General features: G+C 42.9%; 1 protein-coding gene across 1 annotated transcript; it reads right to left on the bottom strand.

Moving 5' to 3' along the window:
- Window positions 1–1,881: 1,881 nt before the first annotated feature.
- Window positions 1,882–23,138, bottom strand: LOC124273918 (neuronal acetylcholine receptor subunit alpha-7-like). Its single transcript, XM_046709261.1, has 6 exons — window positions 22,851–23,138; window positions 5,462–5,601; window positions 5,018–5,062; window positions 3,475–3,584; window positions 2,755–3,293; window positions 1,882–2,372 (listed from the first exon to the last, which is right to left on the bottom strand). The coding sequence occupies exons 1-6, from the start codon at window positions 22,891–22,893 to the stop codon at window positions 1,936–1,938; spliced, it is 1,314 nt and encodes a 437-aa protein (XP_046565217.1). The 5' UTR covers window positions 22,894–23,138; the 3' UTR covers window positions 1,882–1,935.
- Window positions 23,139–25,311: the final 2,173 nt, after the last annotated feature.

Genomic DNA, 25,311 nt, shown 5'->3' with positions numbered 1-25,311 from the left:
TATCTCTCTGATTTTCTCTCCCCCAAAGAGAGACTCATTTTTGACTTTTCATTAGTCATAATCCTTATGTGCACAGAAGAATGACGAGATATGGAACACAAGATCATCAGAATGTTGTGTCCTGGTCATGTCACTGACGTCCCGGCAGTTGTCCATGTTGTCGGGTTCACAACTAAATAAATACACAACGCCCCCATGTTTTTAAAGTCTTTATTTGTGTTTTTTAGGATTCATAAAATGTAATAGATATAAATACACCGAGGACGTTTTCAATTGTCATGATAATTACTGAAGCTTAAGACAATATAACGGCATCTGAGAAAACAACTAACAACAACACAACTAAAGTTTGGGACTTTGTTACCGCATTTGACGGCAATGTTACCGCTTTGGACAATACCGTTACCGCACTTTAAAACACTGTTACCGCACTTTACAACATAGTTACCGCGCTTGACAACACTGTTACCGCACTTTACAACACTGTTACCGCGCTTGACAACACCGTCACCGCACTTTACAACAATATAACCGCACTTGACAACATAGTTACAGTGAATGACAAGTATTTTAATGGGGCTAGTATGTCGGACAATAAATAACTTCAAAATGATTTCATGGCATTTGATAGGCTAAGTCAGCAATTATTTATTTACATTTATGCTCGTGCATACCGACATTAACATAGACAAAATTAGGCCTGAAGAAAAAAGTATTAATTTTGCGAAAATTTAAACAACATCTTTGGCACGCAGAAAAAATTCAAGAAGTAGTTAGATTCAAAATCTCACGTTAAATCGTAGGCTGTCAGTATACCATAGGCGGATCCATGTGTGTGCGTGTGTGTGCGTGTGCGTATGCGTGTGTGTGTGTGTGTGTGTGTGTGTGTGTGTGTGTGTGTGTGTGTGTGTGTGTGTGTGTGTGTGTGTGTGTGTGTGTGCAGGGGTGCACACACCCCTTTTGTGCTCAAAGTTTGTTAAATGACCATTGAAACTCGGGTGAAAATGAAGTGTGCACCCTCCTTTTCTCAATAGCGTGCAACACCCACCCACCCACCCTTCTCAAAAGCTGTATCCGCCCCTGGTATACTGTATGCAGCAGGGGATGTCCTACATTTGTGTGATTGGGACACCCTGTTACCGGGAAGCGAGACTGTAATTTACACACAGGAAGAACTAAGTGAAACACCTTCACAAGAGATAACACACGACTCAGTTACCGAAATACCCGAGAGAAGGTTCCTATCGGGATAATGAGCATCATGCCCTGGCAAAGCAAAGTCTTCAAATAACCGCAAAGGTGACATTTCAGTATAGGTGTAGTGACTGCGTGCGAAAAAAACAACAACCCTGGACTTGTTTGTAAAAGACATATTTACTTATTCATTTTGAAGTTCAGGTTTAAAACTAGACGCCGTGTTTAATTCTTTGAATTTTACATAATTTTGCAAAACATCCATTGCAAGTGGACCACACAATCCGGTGACTGACTCCATGTGCATCGGTCTAGTCAATTGGGATACGATACACGCCCTTAACCAAGTGCCGATCACCACCCGATCTACTAAGTCGCTGCAGAAGACAGCACAGGTTGTTGGGGACAAATTCCGAACTGCCCAGGGAATCCCGCCGTTTTGGTATTTAATCATTCCTCTTCGGTACTGGTCAGTGTTTATGCTGTCAGACATCGGGGTTATCTTGGCATCATTCGATTATTTACCCACCGTCGTGATATAGATGTAAGAATACTGGAAACTTGGCGGAAAACAGTTAGTTAGTTCACTCTCAAAAATACTTGAAAAACACGTACACGTCATAATCAAAACACGTTTCATTTTATTGACATCATATGTTTGAAAATACTCCCTCACCCCCACCCCGTCTTATTTACGTCATTTTTTAATTATGTTCAGATGCATACACTCGGATTTTACACTTAGGGGTTGGTGCTACTTGCAAGCCCCAGGATAAACAGAAATATGAGTGTAATGAGTGCAATCACAATAACGTAGAAACGAAAGAACAGAGTATCAAATGCCCGCGCAATATCCTTCCATGTCAAGTCAGCAGTGCTGCTGGCGGCGGATGACGCCCGGTCACTCAAGTTGCTGTGAGACTTCTTCTGGCTCCCCCTTTCCCGGATGCTCTGAACGTCCTTGAACTTGGGCTCTTCCCCTGCGATGTCAGAATTACTGGCAGAGACTGACCTCGACTTCCGGCAGCCACGGGAACAGACCAGAGGCATGATGACCACCTTTGTCGTCTGCTCCAACCAGTACGGTATCTCATCTTCCCGGAAGTGAAAGTCAAGCACAATGACGGTCAGCAAGACGGACAGTCCACTCAGGCATAGAATCACAGCCAGGTAGACAGCTGAAACACAATTATAGAATCACAGCCATGTAGACAGATGAAACACAATTATAGAATCACAGCCAGGCACACAACTGAATCACAAATAAAGAATCACACACTACTACTACTACTACTACTACTACTACTACTACTCCTGCTGCTGCTGCTGCTGCTAGCTAGTAGTAGTAGTAGTCTGTGATTGTAGTAGTTCTTGGTGTAGTAGTAGTAGTAGTAGTAGTAGTAGTAGTAGTAGTAGTAGTAGTAGTAGTAGTAGTAGTAGTAATAATAGTAGTAGTTGTAGTAGCAGTAGTAGTAGTTTAGTCCCACAATAAGTGTGCTGCAACTACATCTACTGCTACTACGCCTTCTTCTACATTCACTACACCAAGCCGTCTCTTACCCATGAAGGATGTGTCACGGGAGGTGGTGGGCATGCGGTCGGCGATGAGGGTCAGGAAGACAGCAAAGGAGAGAAGCACGGTGAGGGAGTAGCCCATCTTCTCCCCGCTGTCCGGGGGCAGGACGAACACCAGGGCCGACAGGATGGACAGAACCACCACGGGCAGGATGATGTTCACACCATAGTAGTCTGGCTTCCGCTGCATCTTGAAGATGAAGGCCACTGTGGCGTACGTTTCCGAGTCAACATCGTGGACCTTCTCTGTTCTCTGGCTGTAAGCTTGATTCAAGTTCCACTCGCCATTCCTCTCAAACTCAGCTGTTTCAACGCCGGAGCCGAACTTGAACAGGTCGAGTTCCCGGAGGTTGTAGCCCCAGCTTTGTACAACTACAGAACATTCCTGGGAGTCGAAGGGGTAGTAAGTGATGTCAATGTTGCAGTGGGTTATATATATTCCGGGAGGGTTCCAGTACACCAAGCCCCCCTGGCCGATCCTCATGGGGATATTGTCGTTGGCGATGACGTCTAAATTGTCCACCCTGTAACCAAACACGTATATGGCGTTCAGATACCGCCGGGTAGATTCCCAATGACGTACTGCCCGTCAGTTGTCTGATGTGAAACCCCGCCTCTGCCACCCTCTACATCAGTTAGATAAACCTTGTCCACCCTCCCCTCGTTTAACAGGTTATTGAGTAGACTGACTGACCACAAACTTACGCGTTCTTCACGACCAGTGAGGGCCGCCATATTTCCGTCTCGTCCGCAAAAAAGAAACCAATGCCGTTGTACGTTGAAGGGTTCCACTTGAGGCGGGTGTCGTTCCATACCTAGGGACATGGAACACAATAAACAATACACCTAACAAGCAATATTTCCCAACCCTCGCTCGCATTTAATTCCTTACAACAATAAATGATGTAGGTCATCACCAGTTGGAAAAAGGCCAGATTATTTATGAGACCAAGCCCCGATTTCTCGAAACAAACTCAAGTCTGAAGTTTGACTTCAGTTGAAGTATTTACTCAAATATGAGAAAACGCAGGAAAATGCATTTCCCAGAATGAACAGAATGAACTGAAATCGATATTAAACTAAAAAATAGTAGACAATTGAGTTTGGTGGATAGATTCCTTAAGTTGCCTGTTTTTTTGTATTTTAAACATGCAGCTGATTTGATATTTCAGCTGTTTCAAATTGTGAAACTCAGTTTGATATTTGAGTAAAAAACTTAAGGTTGGTTTTGTTTAGAAATCGGAGCCAAGGTCATAATAGAGGCTAATCAGTCAGTGGTTGATCTGACAGCTTCACGCTACAAGGGGATCTCTTCAAAGAAACATAATACATCTGTTTTGTCCCTTTCAGAATTAACCGGTCTCAAACTAGTTGCCATGGAGACCAGGAAGGGAGTGACAACAGGTACCGAGACAACTACTAATCCCTAATCCCTTATGATTTCTAAGTTGTTTTTGTTCAGTAAATATCAGCTCTAAGTGAATAAGTATCAAAAGACAACATAAGTAGATGGAATAGCTGAATAGAACATCCCGATTCAATATGAACAAATATGCAGCGGCACTAATGGATGTCAATAAAACCGTAATACGATTATTGGAAAACACGATTCATGGACACAATGCATCAATTCTCTATATAGCTGCCCACAGGGCTTGACGATTTAACAACATAAAGCTTTTATTGTGCCAACTCTGTCAACAATTGGTGTCTATGATATATTGCCTAATGATATGTCCGGAATATCAACCAAAATAAATGTTGAACCGCACTGAGTGTGCAGTAGGTTCCTGTTTCAATACCTGGTCTGAGTGATATCAACACCCACCCTGTATGTGCTTATAGCTCGAAATCAACACCCACCCTATATGTGTGTTTGTAGCTCGTATATCAAAACCCACCCTGTATGTGCTTATAGCTCGTATATCAACACCCACCCTATATGTGTGTTTGCAGCTCGTATATCAACACCCACCCTGTATATGTGCTTGTAGCTCGTATATCAACACCCACCCTATATGTGCTTATAGCTCGTATATCAACACCCACCCTGTATGTGCTGATAGCTCGTATATCAACACCCACCTTATATGTGCTTGTAGCTCGTATATCAAAACCCACCCTGTATGTGCTTGTAGCTCGTATATCAACATCCACCCTGTATATGTGCTTGTAGCTCGTATATCAACACCCACCCTGTATATGTGCTTGTAGCTCGTATATCAATGGATGTCACGAAGGTACTTACCACTGTAAAGTACCCGGACACGGAAAACGTCTGAGTGCGTGTTTCCTGGAACAATAGGTGAACATTACACATAACATCTACACAACTACACAACTCAATATTTCCTACGGGGACTGTATGGTACCTAAAGTAAGATGGGTTGACAAACCAGTCAACAGAATAAATGTCTTAGGAATTCGCTGCGTGAAAGGCCACTGGCCCATACACAACGGGCTGGTCGCTTATAGTGACTGCTGGAGTAGAGCATCCACTCAGCCTTATGGGACGTTTCTGTGCAGTGATAGCAGTCTTGAATAAACACAATTCAACCATTTCCTTAGAACTTTTGAATGATGATATCGGCATGATACTACAGGGAGCCCCTGCAGTCGGCCGAGCCACGTCAGCCTTCGTGAAGGACAAAACGTTCTGTCCCTTGGCAGTACCGCCATGACCTTGACCTACCAGTTGGTTTATGGTGAGGAGGTTGAAGACGAGGCTGACGGAGGTGACAGGCTCCGGGCGACTCTTGAGGGAGTAGTTAGTTAGCAAGTCTGACCGCAGCTGTGTCTCGTTCGCGACATTGAAGCTGGACACTCCTGAAACTATAACAAGGAAGAGGGACTAGCATCATCTTAAGCAGTGAGGGGACTTTCAGGTCATACAGGTCTCAGATGTTTGAAATCCACAAACACGGGTATAGTGGCGACAAATCGGGGCGGGATTCGAACCACCATTGGACCCTCGTTTATACCAGCAATGGGAGTGAAAATGTAATAAAGTGAGTGAGTGAATGGGTGGGTTTGGGTGGATGAATGAGTGCGTAAGACTTATCTTTAGTAACATTGTAAATGTATGGCTCACTCATTCGCTCTCTCATCTCATTGCCGAAGATGATATCATACTTGATTGATTGTTGAACATCCAAACTATCAATATGGTTGTGGGCGAGAAGACACATGTTCTACTGGCCCACCCTTACTCAGCTACTCAGATGTCGACACAGACACCGGCATTATTGGTTCTGTGGCGTCGAACGGTGCATTGTCCACGCTTGTGACACAGTCAGTACTATCAAATAATGACTTTGTGTGACGTACATCCCATGGAAAGTCAGATTATTTAAAGTTGACAATGTTAACTATCACGTAACAATTTTGTTGAGACCCGTGCATGTTGTACAACTAACACAATAACAGGTAATACTTTAAACAATATTGCTTAATGGAGAGCGCAAATATTTCCTAGTTGCTGGGGACATGCCACGTTTTCCCGCCACATTTAGCAAACCTATTACCTCTACCCAGCCGTGTCATATGTCTTCTGTACTTGTCCATTAAGGACATGGATGTGACTGGGGTGTGTTGGAGAGTATGTACGTGTCGGTGGAGTGGCGAGCAGGGTTCGCCTGGACTGGCATCTAGCGCGGTTGGGAGTAATGGCTATCGGCGACAGATTTAGACAAACAAACCAATGTGATTAATCCTGCTTGGGATCAATAATTGGCAATTCCGGTTAATAAATGTACTCACAATAGTATCATCGAGTCGCGGTGGACAGCCGTATGCACACATCTAAACACACATACACAAATCACATACACAAACCTACCAGGCACACATCTAAACACATATACACAAATCACATACACAAACCTCTCAGTCACAGATCTGAACACATATACACAAATCACATACACAAACCTCCCAGTCACACATCTGCACACACATACACAAACCTACCAGGGACACATCTGAACACACATACACAAATCACATACACAAACCTACCAGGCGCACATCTAAACCTCTCAGACGCACATCTAAACCTCTCAGTCGCACATCTAAACCTTCCAGGTGCACATCTAAACCTCTCAGACGCACATCTAAACCTCCCACACGCACATCCAAACTTCCCAGACGCATATCTAAACCTCCCACACGCACATCTAAAGCTCTCAGTCGCACATCTAAACCTCCCAGACGCATATCTAAACCTCCCAGACGCACATCTAAACCTCTCAGTCGCACATCTTAACCTCCCAGACGCACATCTTAACCTCTCAGGCGCACATCTAAACCTCCCAGACGCACATCTAAACCACCCAGACGCACATCTTAACCTCTCAGGCGCACATCTAAACCTCCCAAACGCATATCTAAACCTCCCAGACGCACATCTAAACCTCTCAGTCGCACATCTTAACCTCCAAGACGCACATCTTAACCTCTCAGGCGCACATCTAAACCTCCCAGACGCACATCTAAACCACCCAGACGCACATCTAAACCTCTCAGGCGCACATCTAAACCACCCAGACGCACATCTAAACCTCCCAGACGCACAACTAAACCTCCCAGGCCTTTTGGGTATGTCTGTCTAGGTAGTGAACATTCCCCCATACTTTTGAACAACCTATAGTAGTCAAGGTGACATTTCTGAGAATGTCATAGCATTCATAATGTACTTTAGTCGCAGACCTTTTCAGTGAACACATATAGAAGTAAACACTCAATGCATCATATCATGGCATGCGTCCAATGTGTGAAGGCAATGTAAACAGGTGACTTGAATGAGAACACACAGGAACAGACTTCAAAACCCTTGTTTTGAACATAGAACCGGACTTTCAGGTGGTCACCCCAATAACTAAGTGCTTTCTGTTGTAACCGAATATGGCACTGTATTATATGTAATAAACATGGATGTTTGACTTCTATCTTCAGGATAGTTCGACTAATTCTGTTAATCGTTAACGAAACAAAAAGTGATGTATACATTCTATTGGATATTTGTCCATGATGTAAAGGTGAACCGAAAGCCACACACGCGAGCCAACGTCCATGCCATTATAGAGGACAAACATCACAGCTGGGGACCAGTGTTACAACTTGATCGAAGTATGGTTTAATTTCGTTACCAAACTGCTATTCTGTTATGCGTGTCGCCGCATGCAGTCATCACCACTATTCGCCCCACACCGAGGTTTGGGAATGTAGGGTCGCACATGGGAAGAATAGTAGTCCCTGAACCACCCTTGCCCTCCCTGCAATGCTAAAACCCTAAATGAAGCAAGTCTAGATTTCCCATCTCCCAACTCACTGGGGCTCCTTTTCAATTAAAATGGGTTTATTTGCAATTGTTACTGTCAAAATTATATTATATATTCAAGGACCAAGCTATAGTCAAGAAGAATAGTGAGTGGGTGCCTGGCTGTAGGTACTGAAGCATATCGACCACAGTTAGACTGAGTGGTCCAGACTTAATGTGTTATGTATTGACGCTTTGTGACTCTTGTACTGGTATCTAGCATGTAGAAAGATTTGACCTCATTCACTGGGTGTTTATGTGTGGCTTATTTTTGCTAAGATCTCGGTAAGGTGTCAATCTTGTGATCGTGTCGTCTAGGGTAGTGACAATCCAGACCTACCCCGCCAAACATCTCGCACACTGTCATAATCCAGCCCTAGACCACTACACATCTCGCACACTGTCATAATCCAGCCCTAGACCACCACACATCTCGCACACTGTCATAATCCAGCCCTAGACCACAACACATCTCGCACACTGTCATAATCCAGCCCTAGACCACTACACATCTCGCACACTATCATAATCCAGCCCTAGACCACAACACATCTCGCACACTGTCATAATCCAGCCCTAGACCACTAAACATCTCGCACACTGTCATAATCCAGCCCTAGACCACTAAACATCTCGCACACTGTCATAATCCAGCCCTAGACCACTACACATCTCCCACACTGTCATAATCCAGCCCTAGACCACCACACATCTCCCACACTGTCATAATCCAGCCCTAGACCACTACACATCTCCCACACTGTCATAATCCAGCCCTAGACCACCACACATCTCGCACACTATCATCATAATCCAGCCCTAAACCACTACACATCTCGCACACTGTCACAATCCAGCCCTAGACCACTACACATCTCGCACACTGTCATAATCCAGCCCTAGACCACTACACATCTCGCACACTGTCATAATCCAGCCCTAGACCACTACACATCTCGCACATTGTCATAATCCAGCCCTAGACCACTACACATCTCGCACACTGTCATAATCCAGCCCTAGACCACTACACATCTCGCACACTGTCATAATCCAGCCCTAGACCACTACACATCTCCCACACTGTCATAATCCAGCCCTAGACCACCACACATCTCGCACACTGTCATAATCCAGCCCTAGACCACTACACATCTCGCACACTGTCATAATCCAGCCCTAGACCACTACACATCTCGCACACTGTCATAATCCAGCCCTAGACCACTACACATCTCGCACACTGTCATAATCCAGCCCTAGACCACTACACATCTCGCACACTATCATAATCCAACCCTAGACCACTACACATCTCGCACACTATCATCATAATCCAGCCCTAGACCACCACACATCTCGCACACTATCATCATAATCCAGCCCTAGACCACTACACATCTCGCACACTGTCATAATCCAGCCCTAGACCACTACACATCTCGCACACTGTCATAATCCAGCCCTAGACCACCACACATCTCCCACACTGTCATAATCCAGCCCTAGACCACCACACATCTCCCACACTGTCATAATCCAGCCCTAGACCACTACACATCTCCCACACTGTCATATTCCAGCCCTAGACCACTAAACATCTCGCACACTGTCATCATAATCCAAGATTACACAACTACACATTTCTTACGTGTCACACTAAGATATACATAAAACATTGTATTTTTCATGATGTAATTCCGAAATCATGATTTGTTCGGCCATGGGGAAACAAGTAAAGTAAAGGCCATGTCGCAAGAGGCAAATTCCACCCATTCCAGTAAGACTGCGTGATGCTGGTCCATCCACTATACCAGACAGCTGATTATATCAGTGTTAAACAAAGCAGGACTTTCTGACCAAATCTCGTCCTGTTTGCTAGGAAAGTAGACAACGGTATTATAAAACATGAGCTTGTCCCAGGACTAGATACTCCAGTGATTGAAGCGTATGGTTGCGATAGGTACGATGTCACCAACAAGGTCGCCACTATGATATCCAAGTCCAGTCAATAATATTTCTTGGTGCTCTGAAACCCCGACTGTCAATGGTTCGGCTTCCCACCATGAGGAATGACCAGTATGTTACCCAAGGAGGAAATCTGTCAAAGTCATGCATCACAACTAACCTCTTTTATCTTGACATGTCAATTTAACACCAACACACAACAACACACACCAACACACAACCCCCAACCCCCAACACACAGAAATATAAGACTTTAATTTTTTATATTCACACGCGGTTAATGAGGCAAACGCAATCAATATTAAGTGGATTGTCAAATACTCAAAACATGTGCTTGATTTTTACAAAAATTTCAAAGCATCAGATTGTCAACTTTGTTCACCACTATTCCAGATGACTGAAGTTTAGAAACTTCTTCATTCGTTGATCCACATTTGTTACTAAGCGCGGTTATAGGTACGTCTTCAGTCTTCAGGAGTTCAGGAAAGTTGGTCGAAAGTGAGGGTTAATGTCATGTGATGTTTACCGGGAAAACGATGTGTGAAATGATCTACTTCGTACAATTGGGGGTAGGGCATTGAGGCAAGACGTTGGCATTTGCCCTCCCTTCCTCGCTTACCTGTATCATTATACAAATGAGTCAGGGTATCTGCTTGGATCGGGAAATTCTAAACAAGGTAATTTGACCAAGAAGTTTAACTTTCGTTATAGAAATACCATTGGTCTCATATCGTTCAGTAATGACCCGTAGCCTTCCACTGTTTTACCCGTTAGAACAAGACATATAGGAGACCAATGATACTGTGACCTGTTCTATATTGTGTTCTAAAATAAGCAAAAACATTCAGTGATTCCTGTATGACAAAGCAGAGACCATATAATATTATATGGTCTCTGGACAAAGGGATCACTTCAACTTTCCACTTGTCGACTGTCCCTTTATGTGGAACACAGCGCGAGAATCCCAACGTTTGGTGTCAACATTTCGCAAAGTTGAAGGTACAATCGAACATAATATTTCTCAGAAGATTACCACAGAGAGCGTGATGCTACTCTTGCTATCACTTGTATCATATGCTCCAGTGTTTAGACTTGCCTGTTCAAGTGATTGTGATGAGTGAAGTCTCGACCAACCTATGCCTCGTAAAGTCAATATTCCTTTATCAACCTATGCCTAGTGAAGACATTGTTTTTTCATCAACCTATTCCTCTTAAATCACTGTTTTTTAATTTTTTATAACAATCTATGCCCCATAAAATCAATGTTGTTTAAATCAATATTTGCCTGGTGAAGTCAATGTTCATTCTACCATGACTTCGTGAAATACTCGAATTTGATTGGACAGTTAATAAAATTAGACACTATCAATTTGGATTGAAAATGCGTCTGATTTCACGATCACTTCACTGCGCACGTATACAACACTGTCGCACTACAGACGTGATGGAAATGTTAATAATTTTTTTATTAAAACTCGAAAAATACAATTATATGTTGTTTTCCTCCACAATTATTAGGGAAGCTCACTATCATATTACCTTTTGTTACAAGAATAGTCAAACTAAATTACAAATATTTTATTTCAAACATCAACAAACAATATCTAACTTATCATAAAGCCTGGTAAAAATGCATCCCTGGTTATACAAAATTTACAGCAAAACGTAGTACGATTTGCCTACCTGGTAAACGGTATATTTGTTTCCGTTTAGAATGGTTTACACAACAAGAGATATCCAGTACTTTTGAAATACTTCCCCAATAACTAGCGTCACATCTTTGACACGTTTATGCGGAACTTCGCAAGATAACGGTCTGGCGAAACACCAGATTTATGCAAACTCATACTCCCCCATGTCCCGCTGCATCGTTCAAAAAGTACATATAAAAATTGAACCACAAAGATTCTGCCTTCTGCCAGCTTCCCGCAAGACTGTCACTACTGGGGATCCATGTTCGTACACTTTAAAAAATCGATTGGCCACAATCCTGTCCCATATGATGAAAAGAATTTCCAAGGAATCCCAAGTTAGTCGCATTTACACAAATTGCGTTAGGCCAGCACTGTCACTCTTTCGTACTCCCAAGGGCCAAAGGTATTTCCACAAGATGACCGTGGCCAAAGTAATTGACATTCGGTTTCAAATGAAATTTAGAGACTACCAATAAGGTAACATTCATGTCTAATTTTCAAACACAGTATGTTTATCTCCTAAATCTATTCCTCTTAAATCAATGTGTTTATCAATCTATGCCTCGTGAAGTTAATGTTGTTTAAGTCAACCTATGCCTAGTGAAGTCAATGTTGTTTTGATCAACCTATACCAGGTGAAGTCAATGTTGTTTTGACCAACCTAAGCCTAGTGAAGTTAATGTTGTTTTAACCAATCTATGCTTAGTGAAATTAATGCTGTTTTGATCAAACTATGCCTAGTGAAGGTAATGTTGTTTTAACCAACCTATGCCTAGTGAAGTTAATGTTGTTTTAACCAACCTATGCCTAGTGAAGTTAATGTTGTTTTGACCAACCTATGCCTAGTGAAGTTAATGTTGTTTTAACCAATCTATGCTTAGTGAAATTAATGCTGTTTTGATCAAACTATGCCTAGTGAAGGTAATGTTGTTTTAACCAACCTATGCCTAGTGAAGTTAATGTTGTTTTGACCAACCTATGCCTAGTGAAGTTAATGTTGTTTTAACCAATCTATGCTTAATGAAATTAATGCTGTTTTGATCAAACTATGACAGGTGAAGTCCGTCGTAAGGGTTTATACAATATTGTTTTTGTCCTCGATACTGTCAGTTCCAAGCATCCTGCGAGAACAAACTTCCCACGCCATCTTGTCTGTGTATGTTACATGGCGCCATGAAGTATCCCAGTTACATGATGGTTAGTTGTATATAACCGGGTCGTGACCAGACAATTCAGAGGTGTCAACCATCAGCATCGATCTATGCAGCTGGGATACGATGACATGCGTCAACCACGTCATATCGTCAAAGAAGCACGAAGCATTGAAGAAGGGGTCCAGCATCACTTTCGGCTGTAACAGTTGTCATGGTTACAGGATATAAACATGCTGTAACGTAGCAGGTTTAATTGGACAGTCTTGTCCCCAAGAGTTATATTTCTAAATGAACACATGTGCACGTGCCTTTAAAACACTTTGGAGATTGATATCTGGCCTTTTAATTGGTCAGCCTTTCGTAAATATTAAGATTCAAAGTACTTCGGACGATGTTGTGACGAGTATTAAGTTAGCAGTGAGGATGCTTAGACTTTACACGTACAGCATGGTGACTGGTTGTTAATGGAGAAGCACACGAGAACCAGTCCAACCGCTTCATAAGATCTCTAGACGGTTTCCCAGTCTGTTCTTTCGCGCCCTTAGTTAAATACCTTTGCACGTATTACAGTGACAACCATTATAAAATTACGAAGCAACATTATAGTGGTATGTTTTAGGGAAACATCACAGTAATGTAATAAAAACTTAGGTTCTGGAAAGTCTAAAATAGCATGCACATAAACTGGCTCGTAAACTGTCGGATGACAGTTACTGCTCTTTCTGAAAGGGACATTCTACTCTTGCCCCATGGTATGCCTAGTGCCATCCGTCACGGGTTCATGAACGCGGTCTGTTACCAATAGATTACCATAGCCATACCCAATCAAACCCACGGTCATTACATAGTGCATGCATAGTGTACTGTGTATACTCTTTGTGTATCGAAAATACTGGTTGAGTGAATTCATACACCGGTCCTCATCTGGAATCTCATATAGATATATTTTACAATGACTCTGTGTCCATATCTAATGTTTGATTGTAGCATACAATATACAACCGGGGCAGAGGTGGCGACAAAGTACCACTTCGACCCGGGTGAGTAGTTCCACTGAAGGCTCTTGAACACTTACAGCTGACGTGACCTATACGTCATGAGCTGGAGCTGAATGGCGAGCTGAATCGCAGAATAACCTCCAACAATAGCTAAGGGTGCCACCCATCTAGGTGACTGAATACCCGAGGTCATGAACTAGACAATTAGTCCTAATCCAGGGATCAGGGAGTGGTTTCCCGCTACTGTTGACTGTAGAACCCAACACACTATAGGTGTGTGTATTGTCCCTCTGCTGATGTATGTTGTGACGTGAGTCACGATGTTTTAATACCCGCGGTATTGCCGTGATGTTCACGCGTTGTTTGTCATCATGCTTGACTCGTATATCCACCGTGGCCACTGTTGACAATACATATGAATCATATACTTCACTTATGAGACACTTTTACTGGGAAAAGGGAGTTAACGGTGACATTTAGGTATAGCATATTGGCACAGGAAAACGTTCTTCTCCTGAACTGCAGCAATTATCCAACTATATGACGGCGGTCTGCAAATAATCCGGACCAGATAATCCAGAGATTGATATCATGAGCATCGATCTACTCAAATGGGATACGATGATATCTGTGAACGAAGTCAGCGAGCCTGACCACCCCAATCCGTTCTTACAAGCATGGGTTGTTGAAGACAAGTTGTAACCCGGATCTTCGTGGGTCGACTTTTAAAGAGAACGTAGGTCTGATACTGCAGCACAATGAATCAAATATAGCGTAGTGTTGGGCAGCCGAGGTTCAGTCTACCAGCAAAGGGATTGTGTCACCATAAAACAAGGAATATGAAATATGGTTTTTCTATCATAGGGAGTACAAACACATGTGGATAATCATTATGCATGCCATAAATGCGTTATCGGGCGATAAACATTATGTGTTGTCAAACTTGCGGATGAACAATTGGATATTGGGAAATATCGAATATTATATTGGCAGCATTGAATTATGGATAAACTGTAGACTAAGTTATTTATGTACAAATGTGAGTCATGGGCACAAAATTAACATATGTGTGACTAAGATAATGGTGACCAGAACAATTGACAGTCGGGATGACAAAAACTCTCGGAAGCACAGATCGTACGATCGTGAGCGTGAACGGCTATGCATATTAACGTAGCAGGGAGGTTTTCAAAGTGGAGTGTCAATAAACCTGTTGTCGCTTTATGATTGATAGCATCGGGTGTCGTAGTGCAGGTATCGGACGCTGACAATGAAAGTGTAGATTGTCACTAAAGACAGATTAAGACAGCCCCTAGGTTATCAGTCATATCTATGAATTTTGTAGTGATAACAAGGGTTGAGGAGAAACATAGCCAACATTACCATCACAGAATCTGGTTTATTGAAGATTGAACAGATTTGGAAAATGACGTCATTTTATGTAAAAATAGTACGAATTTCACTTTCCTTGTACATACTTAATTGCACACATCTTGTTGAAGGAATTTAAGAATAATGTCTTGCAAGTCCAAATGCTTACTTTCCATCAGCGTTACCTCCCTGCACACGAACAACTGACTCAAGACGCCTCGTCATTCCTTGGATCAATCTCCTGTTTGATTCTGATGAATCCCGTTCCATTCCACATGCAAAGCAGCAATCAGTTCATTGAGAGCCTGGACGAGTGGGCCTCTCTGTCGAACACGACGGCCTAAAATGTCCCACAGATGCTCAATGGGATTGAGATCACGGCTCATGGCTGTTGCAAGAATTGGGTGACAGCATGAGCTGGCATTGTCATTCATAAAGATGGGTCTTGTGGCTAGAGGATGGTTATCAAAATGTGGCACAACAGCCCTCTCAAGCATCTCCTGTTGATACTGAGGTCCATCTTGCAACCCAAGGAAATGCATCCCCATACCATGATTGACCCTCCTTCAAAGGAAACCGTCTCATGGATATTGCGGCGAACCCTACCCATGTTCCTTTGTCTCCAGACACGTGTACGACCATCCACATATACAATAAGACTCTCATCAGAAACGTGAACCCTCCGCCATGATGCAATGTTCCAGCGAACACGTTGACAATACAAGGCAAGTCGTGCTGCTTTGTGAGATGGAGACAGTTTTGTACGCTTGGTGGGTCTTCTGGCCCTGTATCCTGCTGCTTTGAGCCGAGTCCTGACGGTCTTTAAGGGAATGTCTCACCCTGGTACCCACTGTTGGCTTAACGATGTGCTTGTGTCCCATCTAACGTGTCTCAACAGCAACGCTCCGTCCTCCCTTATTGTTGTCTTACGGGGTCTGCCAGGTCTTGGAAGATGTTTAACATTATCGGTAGCCCTGTGTTTGTTCAAGAGTCTTGAAATAATGGATTGGACTTGATGTCCAATTTGTCTCGGGGCATTCCTGCATTTATAGTGCCCTTGTGTAGCCTCTGACAATTTAGGACATGTCATGGCAATTATGGTACTGGATATTCAAACCAAATTGAAAGGATAGAGTTTGACATATTATCAGTATAAATTTGATTTTAACAATGTTTGGGGTGTGACATTTCCGTGCATTGCGCATTCAGTATATCCACACCAAAACAGTCATGCTATGCAGCAAGATGCAAAATGTTAATATATCATTCTGAAAACTGCTGATGATAATAATGTTCACCTCACTGCAACATTGGCCAGAGGGGTCAGGAGGAGGGTCAGGAGAAGGGGAGGAGCAGGTTCACACCGTCAGTAGTACGCGTGTTCACCTTGTACGCTGATGCAGGCCTGAGGCAGGATTTGGCGGAGTTCCTGCTGGAGGATTCGGATGACGTCGTAAAGGACGTTCCATTTCAACCCAGACGTGTCCAATGGGTGACAAATTCTGCGAGTCAGGGTAACTCATTAATGATGTTCTGATGAAGACACTGCTGTACAGATCGAGCAGTGTTTGGTCTGGCGTTGTCTGTTGAAACGTCACTACAGGGCAGGGCTGTTGTGAAAACAGTAAAGCGACCATTTGCAAAATTTCGTCCCACAGCATTCAAGCTCCCCTCAGTCCCAACCATTGCCGTCCTATCTGTAGCTGTTATCACGCCCAGAACATAACGCCCTCGCCTCCAAAAAGGATCCCCATTTCAGAACACATGGTCTGGTGTAACATTCACACGTGTTATGTCTGCTCTGTGAACAAGGAAACAGATCTCACCGTTGAAGAGAACTCTTCTCCACCCACGTGCTCCCCAAGAATTGTCTGCTGCACTGGAGACGTTGATGCAGATGTTTTGAAGACGTTGATGTCGATGTTTTGGTGTCGTAATGGGTCGTCGGGCTCGGGTGACGTAGATGCGTAGACGTCCTCGAACTGTTGCCAGGGTGCCGTTGTACAAAGAGATCTTAGCGCTATGGTGATCGTAACTCCCATACCTTAACACAGACTTACGACTGGTGTAGGGTTAAGGTGTGCTTTCTACAGCGGCACCGTAGTGTGTTACTGGATGGAACCTGTTTCGGAGCAATGTGTTTCGAATCCATCGATCTTGATGTGAGATCGTTACTGGTGGACGGCCACCATGGGGTGGACTACAACTTGATTGTTTTGTTCTAAAGGTCGCGATAAGTGCCAGGTGGTGTTTCTGTGGACGCTGAATTGACGTCACGCTGCGAGGTACCAGACCTGAAGCAGTCCAGGGCCCCGTTTCACAAATATCTCGTAAGCCTAATGTATCGTAACCTTTCTCGTAGAATTCGTACCTCCTATACTGTAACATAGGAAGTAAGAATGCTACGAGAAAAGTTACGAGATCTTAGGCTTACGAGAGCTTTGTGAAACGGGGCCCTGGAGGATATCAGCCAGTTCCCCTGGGCATTGTATGTCGGAATTGTTCCAGAATGATGAATAGATGTAATTTTCTGACTTCAGTGCTCTTAAGATTGCATTGAGTAGATGTAATAAGTGTGTGATTGTCTGGCCTTTTAATGAGCATATTGATGGATATATTTCGAACATGTGATGAGTCTTGCAAATCTCGTGCAATTCGAACAGCTTGGTTGAATTTTGACGACCATATCATCACACTCTTTGTCTGGTACAAATCCCAAAATTTATTCACAAGATTAACATTGAAAGAAATGTTCGTTTGCCTCAGAATATATATGAACTGTTCAGGCTCTGGGTAAGAAATTGATGGAAAGGCCCATGATGTTGTAATACCTTGTAGGACCTTCCTTGTATAACACACGTGTACACACTGAGCCCCTCCCCCAACCCGCCCAACTCCCTGTCAACAGAAGACATGTAATATACTTCAAACACTGTACACAATGAAGTATAACACTGCCTCATAGCAGTATAAATAAGTTGTGCTTAAATTCTTCTTTTTGTATTGAAACATGGATTGACACGATGTATCAATTTATCGATTACAGAAGAGACAACGTGCGAAATGGATCGCAAATACACGTATGTAGTTTCAGTGAACAGTTGTCAGTGCAAACAATTCTGTTACGTTCCCAACATAATCAGACAGCACTTGGGCGAGAACGGCCTGGGTCCATTACAAAGGAGTTTAAACAGAGTACAACATGTTTGGTCTGTCATCGATCTGGTGAAGGTTTTATAGTAATCTCCGGTCTTCCCCCTGCAGCTAGTGCAGGAATAGCATTGTCCTCTCATGACCAGTTATGTCATACACAACCCATTGTGTGATATATTTGTGAGTAACACCGCAATATTGATGATGGTGGCTTGGATAACGTCGAGTCTGGACCACACACTCAAGTGATTGATATAGCGAGCATCTATCCATACCGTCGGGTAAGATGGCCCGCAACCAAGTCCCTCAGCCTTACCATCCGGTCTGTATAGTCGCTTAAGTCATTACGACCCGCTCTGAGAGCTGGAGACATCTTCTTACCAAGATTCCACTCGAAGATGTTAGATGAGAACTTGAATTACTACACCTGGATTGGGATCTGTTTAAAGGGTCTTTGACATTGATTGAGCTTGAGACTTGTCGACGTTAACAGTTTCATGCTTTATGTGTAGCATTTACAATTATATTCATGACTCGAGTTTCCATAATACTTGGGGCTCATATTTGCCTTATATTGTCTAACATACCATAGCTCAGCATTGTTCGGGAGGTAGTAAACAGACAGACAACTAGCCCAGGAGGGTTCCTCTCATATGTAGGCGATCACAGGGAAATAGGGCTTTCATATTGTCACTTGATTGTCTGATGTGTTTACAGGTGCCCGTCGCATGGCACGACTACTGTTGTGTGCTGTCGGGCTGTTTATAAACTAGTGCTCAAAAGAAACTATACACCGCAAAATATTATATATAAGTTCACAAAAATAAAAATGATGTGACAAAACAATACTGAGCCTTGTCACACACGCACAAACCCACCCTTTCAGGGAACAAATGGCGAAACAAGTTAAGGAATAGCCTAAATGCCGCAAAAAGTCCAAAACGACTTTTTCTGATGTCACACCAAATGCACGTGCATACTGACGGCATAAAACAGCCTACGCAGTAAAAAGAACACCAAAATATGCCACGTTTGAGGTTAAATCAAAACAGAGGGAGAGAGAGAGCTGGCGGAATTGCCGAAGAAGGTGCAATACGTTAGACAGGCCTAGCAGTGGTCACCACGTGTGAGAACGCCTGGTGATGATCGCCACATCCGGAGAAACCATCTGAGAAATCGTTTTGTAACGAAGACGTCAGCGGCAGCGACGGCACGAGGACACCGTATCAGTCGACATACAGTGTACCGGCGACTGAGAGAACATGGCATTCGAGCACCTCGACCCTACCGCGGAGTGCATCTGACTCTTCAAAACCGACGTCGTCGATTGACATGGGCCAGGCGAGTTCGACGTTGGCAGATGCGTGATTGGCGACGTGTGATGTTCACCGACGAGAGTAGGTTTTACCTGTACAGTAATGACGGCCGGGCTCGTGTTTACAGACAAGTAGGTGAACGTTTAGCGCAACATTGCGTTCAGCAAGTCCGACCGTTTAGAGCCGGTAGCGTGATGGTGGGGGGAGGTATCTGAGGCGATCTCCAAACGAGACTTGTGATTATCCATGGCAACTTGAATGCTCGAAGATACAGGGGTGAAGTTTTGCGACCACTTGCGTTGCCGTTTATCCAGCAACAACCACATGGCATTGTCTACCAACACGATACCCCAAGGCCTCAAACAGCAAGAATGACAAACGACTTTCTGCATAACGCTAACATCGTTGTTTTGCCGTGACCAGCATGTTCTCCCGACATGAATCCGATAGAACGCTTATGGGACTACCTGGATCGACATATCAGAAGACTAAACCCGTCACCGCTCAACAACTGGAACAATGTCTCATACAGGAATGGCAACGGATCACGTCTAAAGTCATTTGTCGTCTTACGTCATCCATGCGTCGACGTGTTTTGGCGTTTTGAAGGCAATGGTGGTCACACTCACTATTGATTCAACATTTTGCCGAAAAACCCGCCTTGTTGATTTGTGTAAAAGTTGAGACTACGATACCACATGTTTTTCAGTATCAGTCAAACGGTGCTTTCAACTTTGAATGAAATGAAATTGTGTACATTTGCTGTAGAATTGTGTACTCTATTGAAATTAAACAGATATTCATTTACTAATTTAAATGCTCTTGTTATATTTTTCAAGTTTGGTCAAACACACTGTATTTTCTTTGAGCACTTTTACTGACAGATTTTGGCAAGTTTGGTCAAACATACTGTATACTTTTACTTTGAGCACTAGTTCAGTGGTTCATGTCAGCTTGCTGTATATTTAAATCTGACTATGTTATTTTAATCTAATGGGAACAATCACAGATATTGGACGTTTCTGGTCAGCGCCAAGAGGTGGAGGTATCCCATTGTCTGGGAGGTTGTGGTGAGACCCCCCAGTCATGTATATTAACGGAGGATAGGCATCACCAGTGATGCAGATATCCTTGTTCTTGCTCCCACTCATGCAATATACTGCTGTCATGACAATGAGTTTAATTCAACGATGCGTTTAGGGAGTTGTGAAATAATTAAATCTTTAGAGCAGGTCTGACAGTAAGTCAGGTGTTGCAGCTGTCTCATTCTCTTTGATGGCTTTCCTTTGATCTAGGAGAGGTTTGTTATGGTAATGTAAACAAAGATATTCTGGTATTTTAATGTGGCCGGTGGAAAGTTAAGCTTTAAAATTGTATATATTTAAATGAGGCTCATCATTATGCATCAACTTGTTTCCAAGAATAGATATAGGATGGTTCCAAAATTAAATAAACAAGCACAGCAAACGCCAATCACTTTCCAGCTACAGGGGAAACCAGGATTCGGGGTGCGGAACACTCGTCGTAATAGGAAATTGTATATTGACTAAAACACAACATTTGTTTACATATTGACTTAAATATCTATGTTTCTTTATGTTTCTTTCACGAACCGATTAACCTTCTGTTATAACACACTGCAAATGTACCCGGTATTCTGTGGGAAATGTACTGACATATTTAATGTCACAAGGCGCCTAAACGCTGCCAGTAAGTTATACTTTGACAGATCGTAAAATGCGTTGAAGAAAATACTTAATTGTGAGTTACAGAAACACACCCAAATTGGTTATAAGGTACAGAAATACCCCCAGTCAATTGTGAGTTACAGAAATACAGCTGGTTGATTAAAAGTTACAGAAATACCCAAAGTTAATTGTGATTACACCCAGTCAATCATAAGTTAGGGTAACACACCTAGTTAATTGCGAGTTACAGAAATACACAAAGTCCATCATGAGTTACAGAAATACACCAAGCTAATTATAAGTTAAGGTAATACACCTAGTTAAATGTGTTACAGAACCACATCTAGTTATTTAATTATATGTTACAGAACCACATTTAGTTATTTCTGAGTTACAGAACCGCATCTAGTTATTTATATGTTACAGAACCACATCTAGTTACTTGTGAGTTACAGAAACACATCGAGTTATTTCTGAGTTACAGAAACACTAGTAACTTTGAGTTACAGAAACACATCTGGTTATTTATGTGTTACAGAACCACATTTAGTTATTTATGTGTCACAGAAACACATCTAGTTATTCGTGAGTTACAGGAACACATCTAGTTACTTGTGAGTTACGGAAACACGTTTAGTTACTTGTGAGTTACGAAAACACGTCTAGTTACTTGTGAGTTACGGAAACACGTTTAGTTACTTGTGAGTTACGGAAACACGTTTAGTTACTTGTGAGTTACGGAAACACGTTTAGTTACTTGTGAGTAACAGAAACACGTCTAGTTACTTGTGAGTTATAGAAACACGTCTAGTTACTTGTGAGTTATAGAAACACATCTAGTTATGTTTGAGTTACAGAAACACGTTTAGTTACTTGTGAGTTACAGAAGCACGTCTAGTTATTTGTGAGTTGCAGGAACACGTCTAGTTATTTGTGAGTTACAGAAACACATCTAGTTATGTTTGAGTTACAGAAACACGTCTAGTTATGTTTGAGTTATAGAAACACATGTAGTTACTTGTGATTTACATATCTATTACCTAGTGGAAAGAAAGTGAGCCATACAGGACCCTGTCGTGACGCTGCGGTGGTGTTTAGCAGCGTGTTCCGGAGCCGTACTGATCAACGAGAGCACGGCAGGTAGAACCAGTCGTCACTGTTACAACTATATCACGGCGGACAGTGGTCGAATCTGGTCAAGACAAACCAGTGGTCGTCTGAGTCTCCAGAGTCTGTTGTTATTTCAGTTTTAACGCCGACGTGAACACGATATAGCCAGCAACCCCCGTGAGCCCCATCCCGATACCAGGCGTGACAGCTACGGGACCCTAGTCTGTGCTGGTATCGAGGGGTTTAATCAATGATTTCACTACCACTGGCTGTAGTTGTACATAGGGAGGTGTAGATAAAGTCGGAACTTACTGTGTAACGCCGTGACCAAGAGAGGCAGCAGTCGTGTAGCCATGACGTTGTCTCGGCAGGTCGTCCCTGGACTGAATCACGACCGTCACTGTTGATCAATTACTCCGTCAATCGACCGTGTATGGAGACCTATTGCAATGTGTGTTGGAGCCACGCTATAACGACTGTTTTGTTCGAGTCAACGTAAACGGTATGAATAAACTATAACCGCCTCTCACTTCAGGCCCAAGGGACTCCACGGACATTGTTCACCTGTTGGCCACGGTCCTTTAAAGTAATATCACGTGATAGGCAATTCAGTTCGTCGGCAACGGTGAGTTACGTGCTGTTTTAATAACCGGGTATTAATTCAGTAAGACAACATGTCATTAATAGATTTTCTCTTTTGTGTAACCTAACATCAAATTGAAACTGTCCGCTTCTGAGACCGGATAAATTCTGTTCTCCTTCATGGCACTCAAAGTAAATGTTGATCTGGTTACCGTAAATCACGGGACAATCGCATCATGAAAGCATATGTACGTACACTAATCCCGTCTTTAGACAACCTATCGGCAATTAATTGTCGGTTAAAGGTAGAACTCTATGTTCGTACCTTTTTGTAACGAAATTCATAACTTCTCGCCAAGTTGTAAGGTCGAGTGTTCTCCTTCTGGAGACTGAAATCGTATTTGGAAATGTAATCAAACTAGAATAGATGACGAGTTAAAATTTCTATAAGTATGTGCTGATACGTTTTGGACTTAAGAGTCCATTTTTTCGGGCACTGGATTGCGATTTCAGGGATGATTACCTATAGTTAACACCCAGTGACCAGAGATCTGGGCAAACGCACGCACGCACGCACGCACACACACAGACTTATAAGATATTAATTGTGAAATGTTACTTGAGTTTGTATTTGTATGTTTGTATGTAGCTATTACTACGTACAGTTATAACGTATATAAATTATCACTGTAATACCTTGTTCATGTATTTACTGATTGCATGTTTATACAGTTAGTGACACCTGAGCCCGTACGACAAGGTGCTTTCACCACACCCCTTCGTTCCGATATATCACATTACAACACGGGACACTTTGATCAAATATTCTGCTTCTCTTTAATTAGGATGTTCATTACAGTCTGTACCATAGGCGGACTATGGACTGTCCAAATCATGTATATATTGAATCAAAGAAAGGCGACAGCGGTTCGTTCGTCCAGGTTTCTGTTGTTCATGGTGAAGAAATTAATCACGTTCATAACATGACCAGTAAATGATCTTTTGTTTGTGACACATAGGATACTTACTCGTTTGTTCGAATAAATTATTAACACGAAATCACCGCCTCCAATCATCTACTGTCCATATGCCTCTGTAAGTGAGGCGAGACAGTTATGGTTAGTGGTTATGGATAACTGATTAGTTTAGTTACAGTTTTCGGTAATACAGCAAATTCATTTAAGTGCTTTACATTTCTGGAACTCTCTTGATTGAAAAGTGAAAGAAATAACATTTCCCATGTTAAACATAAGAATTCTGAAACGAGCAAAGGCCCTGACAGAGCAGTCAACACACTACATACAAGGCCCTGGAAGGGCAGTCAACACACGACATACAAGGCCCTGACAGAGCAGTCAACACACTACATACAAGGCCCTGACAGAGCAGTCAACACACTACATACAAGGCCCTGACAGAGCGGTCAACACACGACATACAAGGCCCTGACAGAGCAGTCAACACACGACATACACGACATACAAGGCCCTGACAGAGCAGTCAACACACGACATACAAGGCCCTGACAGAGCAGTCAACACACACATACAAGGCCCTGACAGAGCACCCTGACAGAGCAGTCAACACACTACATACAAGGCCCTGACAGAGCAGTCAACACACTACATACAAGGCCCTGACAGAGCAGTCAACACACTACATACAAGGCCCTGACAGAGCAGTCAACACACTACATACAAGGCCCTGACAGAGCAGTCAACACACTACATACAAGGCCCTGTACATATTTCGGATCAGAAGGCCCATGGTTCGAATCCCAGCACGGGAATCGGAAATTCTATGGCTGCTACAGTAGGATGACTCCACGAACTGCTACATATATACAGAGATTATGGTGATAAAGTAGCATAAGAAGACTAGATCGCGATGCCAGTATTTCGATTTGGAATTCTGTCTCAAAATAGAGGGGGGACTTGTCAACTTCTGTATTATAAGGAACAGAACGATTCGGAGTAAAGTTTGTTATCTCGACCACCCATTAGAATCAGCCCTTGACACTTCACCAAATGATGTTCTCGTTGGAGACCTAAATGACGATTTGTTGAATATCAATGTCCACCACCTTCACGATATGATTGTGAGTAAAGATTTACGTAACGTCATTGATCAGCCAACACGTATCACATCAACATCAGCCACCCTTATTGTTACAACCCAGGACAGCGAAACC

The sequence above is a fragment of the Haliotis rubra genome, unplaced genomic scaffold (genome assembly GCF_003918875.1).
Source record: "Haliotis rubra isolate DU_JTF1 unplaced genomic scaffold, ASM391887v1 Scf186, whole genome shotgun sequence".
NCBI lineage: Eukaryota > Metazoa > Mollusca > Gastropoda > Lepetellida > Haliotidae > Haliotis > Haliotis rubra.
Note: the sequence above shows the minus strand (reverse complement) of the source record. Positions and strands in the feature narration are given on the sequence as shown.

What these genes read in the sequence shown, in the direction of transcription:
- LOC124273918 (XM_046709261.1), bottom strand. Translation starts at nt 22,893, where the DNA reads ATGGCTACACGACTGCTGCCTCTCTTGGTCACGGCGTTACACA. An exon ending in CTTGGTCACGGCGTTACACA is followed by an intron (nt 5,602 to 22,850) that starts GTAAGTTCCGAC and finishes TCCTTGTTATAG; the next exon opens with TTTCAGGAGTGTCCAGCTTC. An exon ending in TGTCCGGGTACTTTACAGTG is followed by an intron (nt 3,585 to 5,017) that starts GTAAGTACCTTC and finishes CCATGTCCCTAG; the next exon opens with GTATGGAACGACACCCGCCT.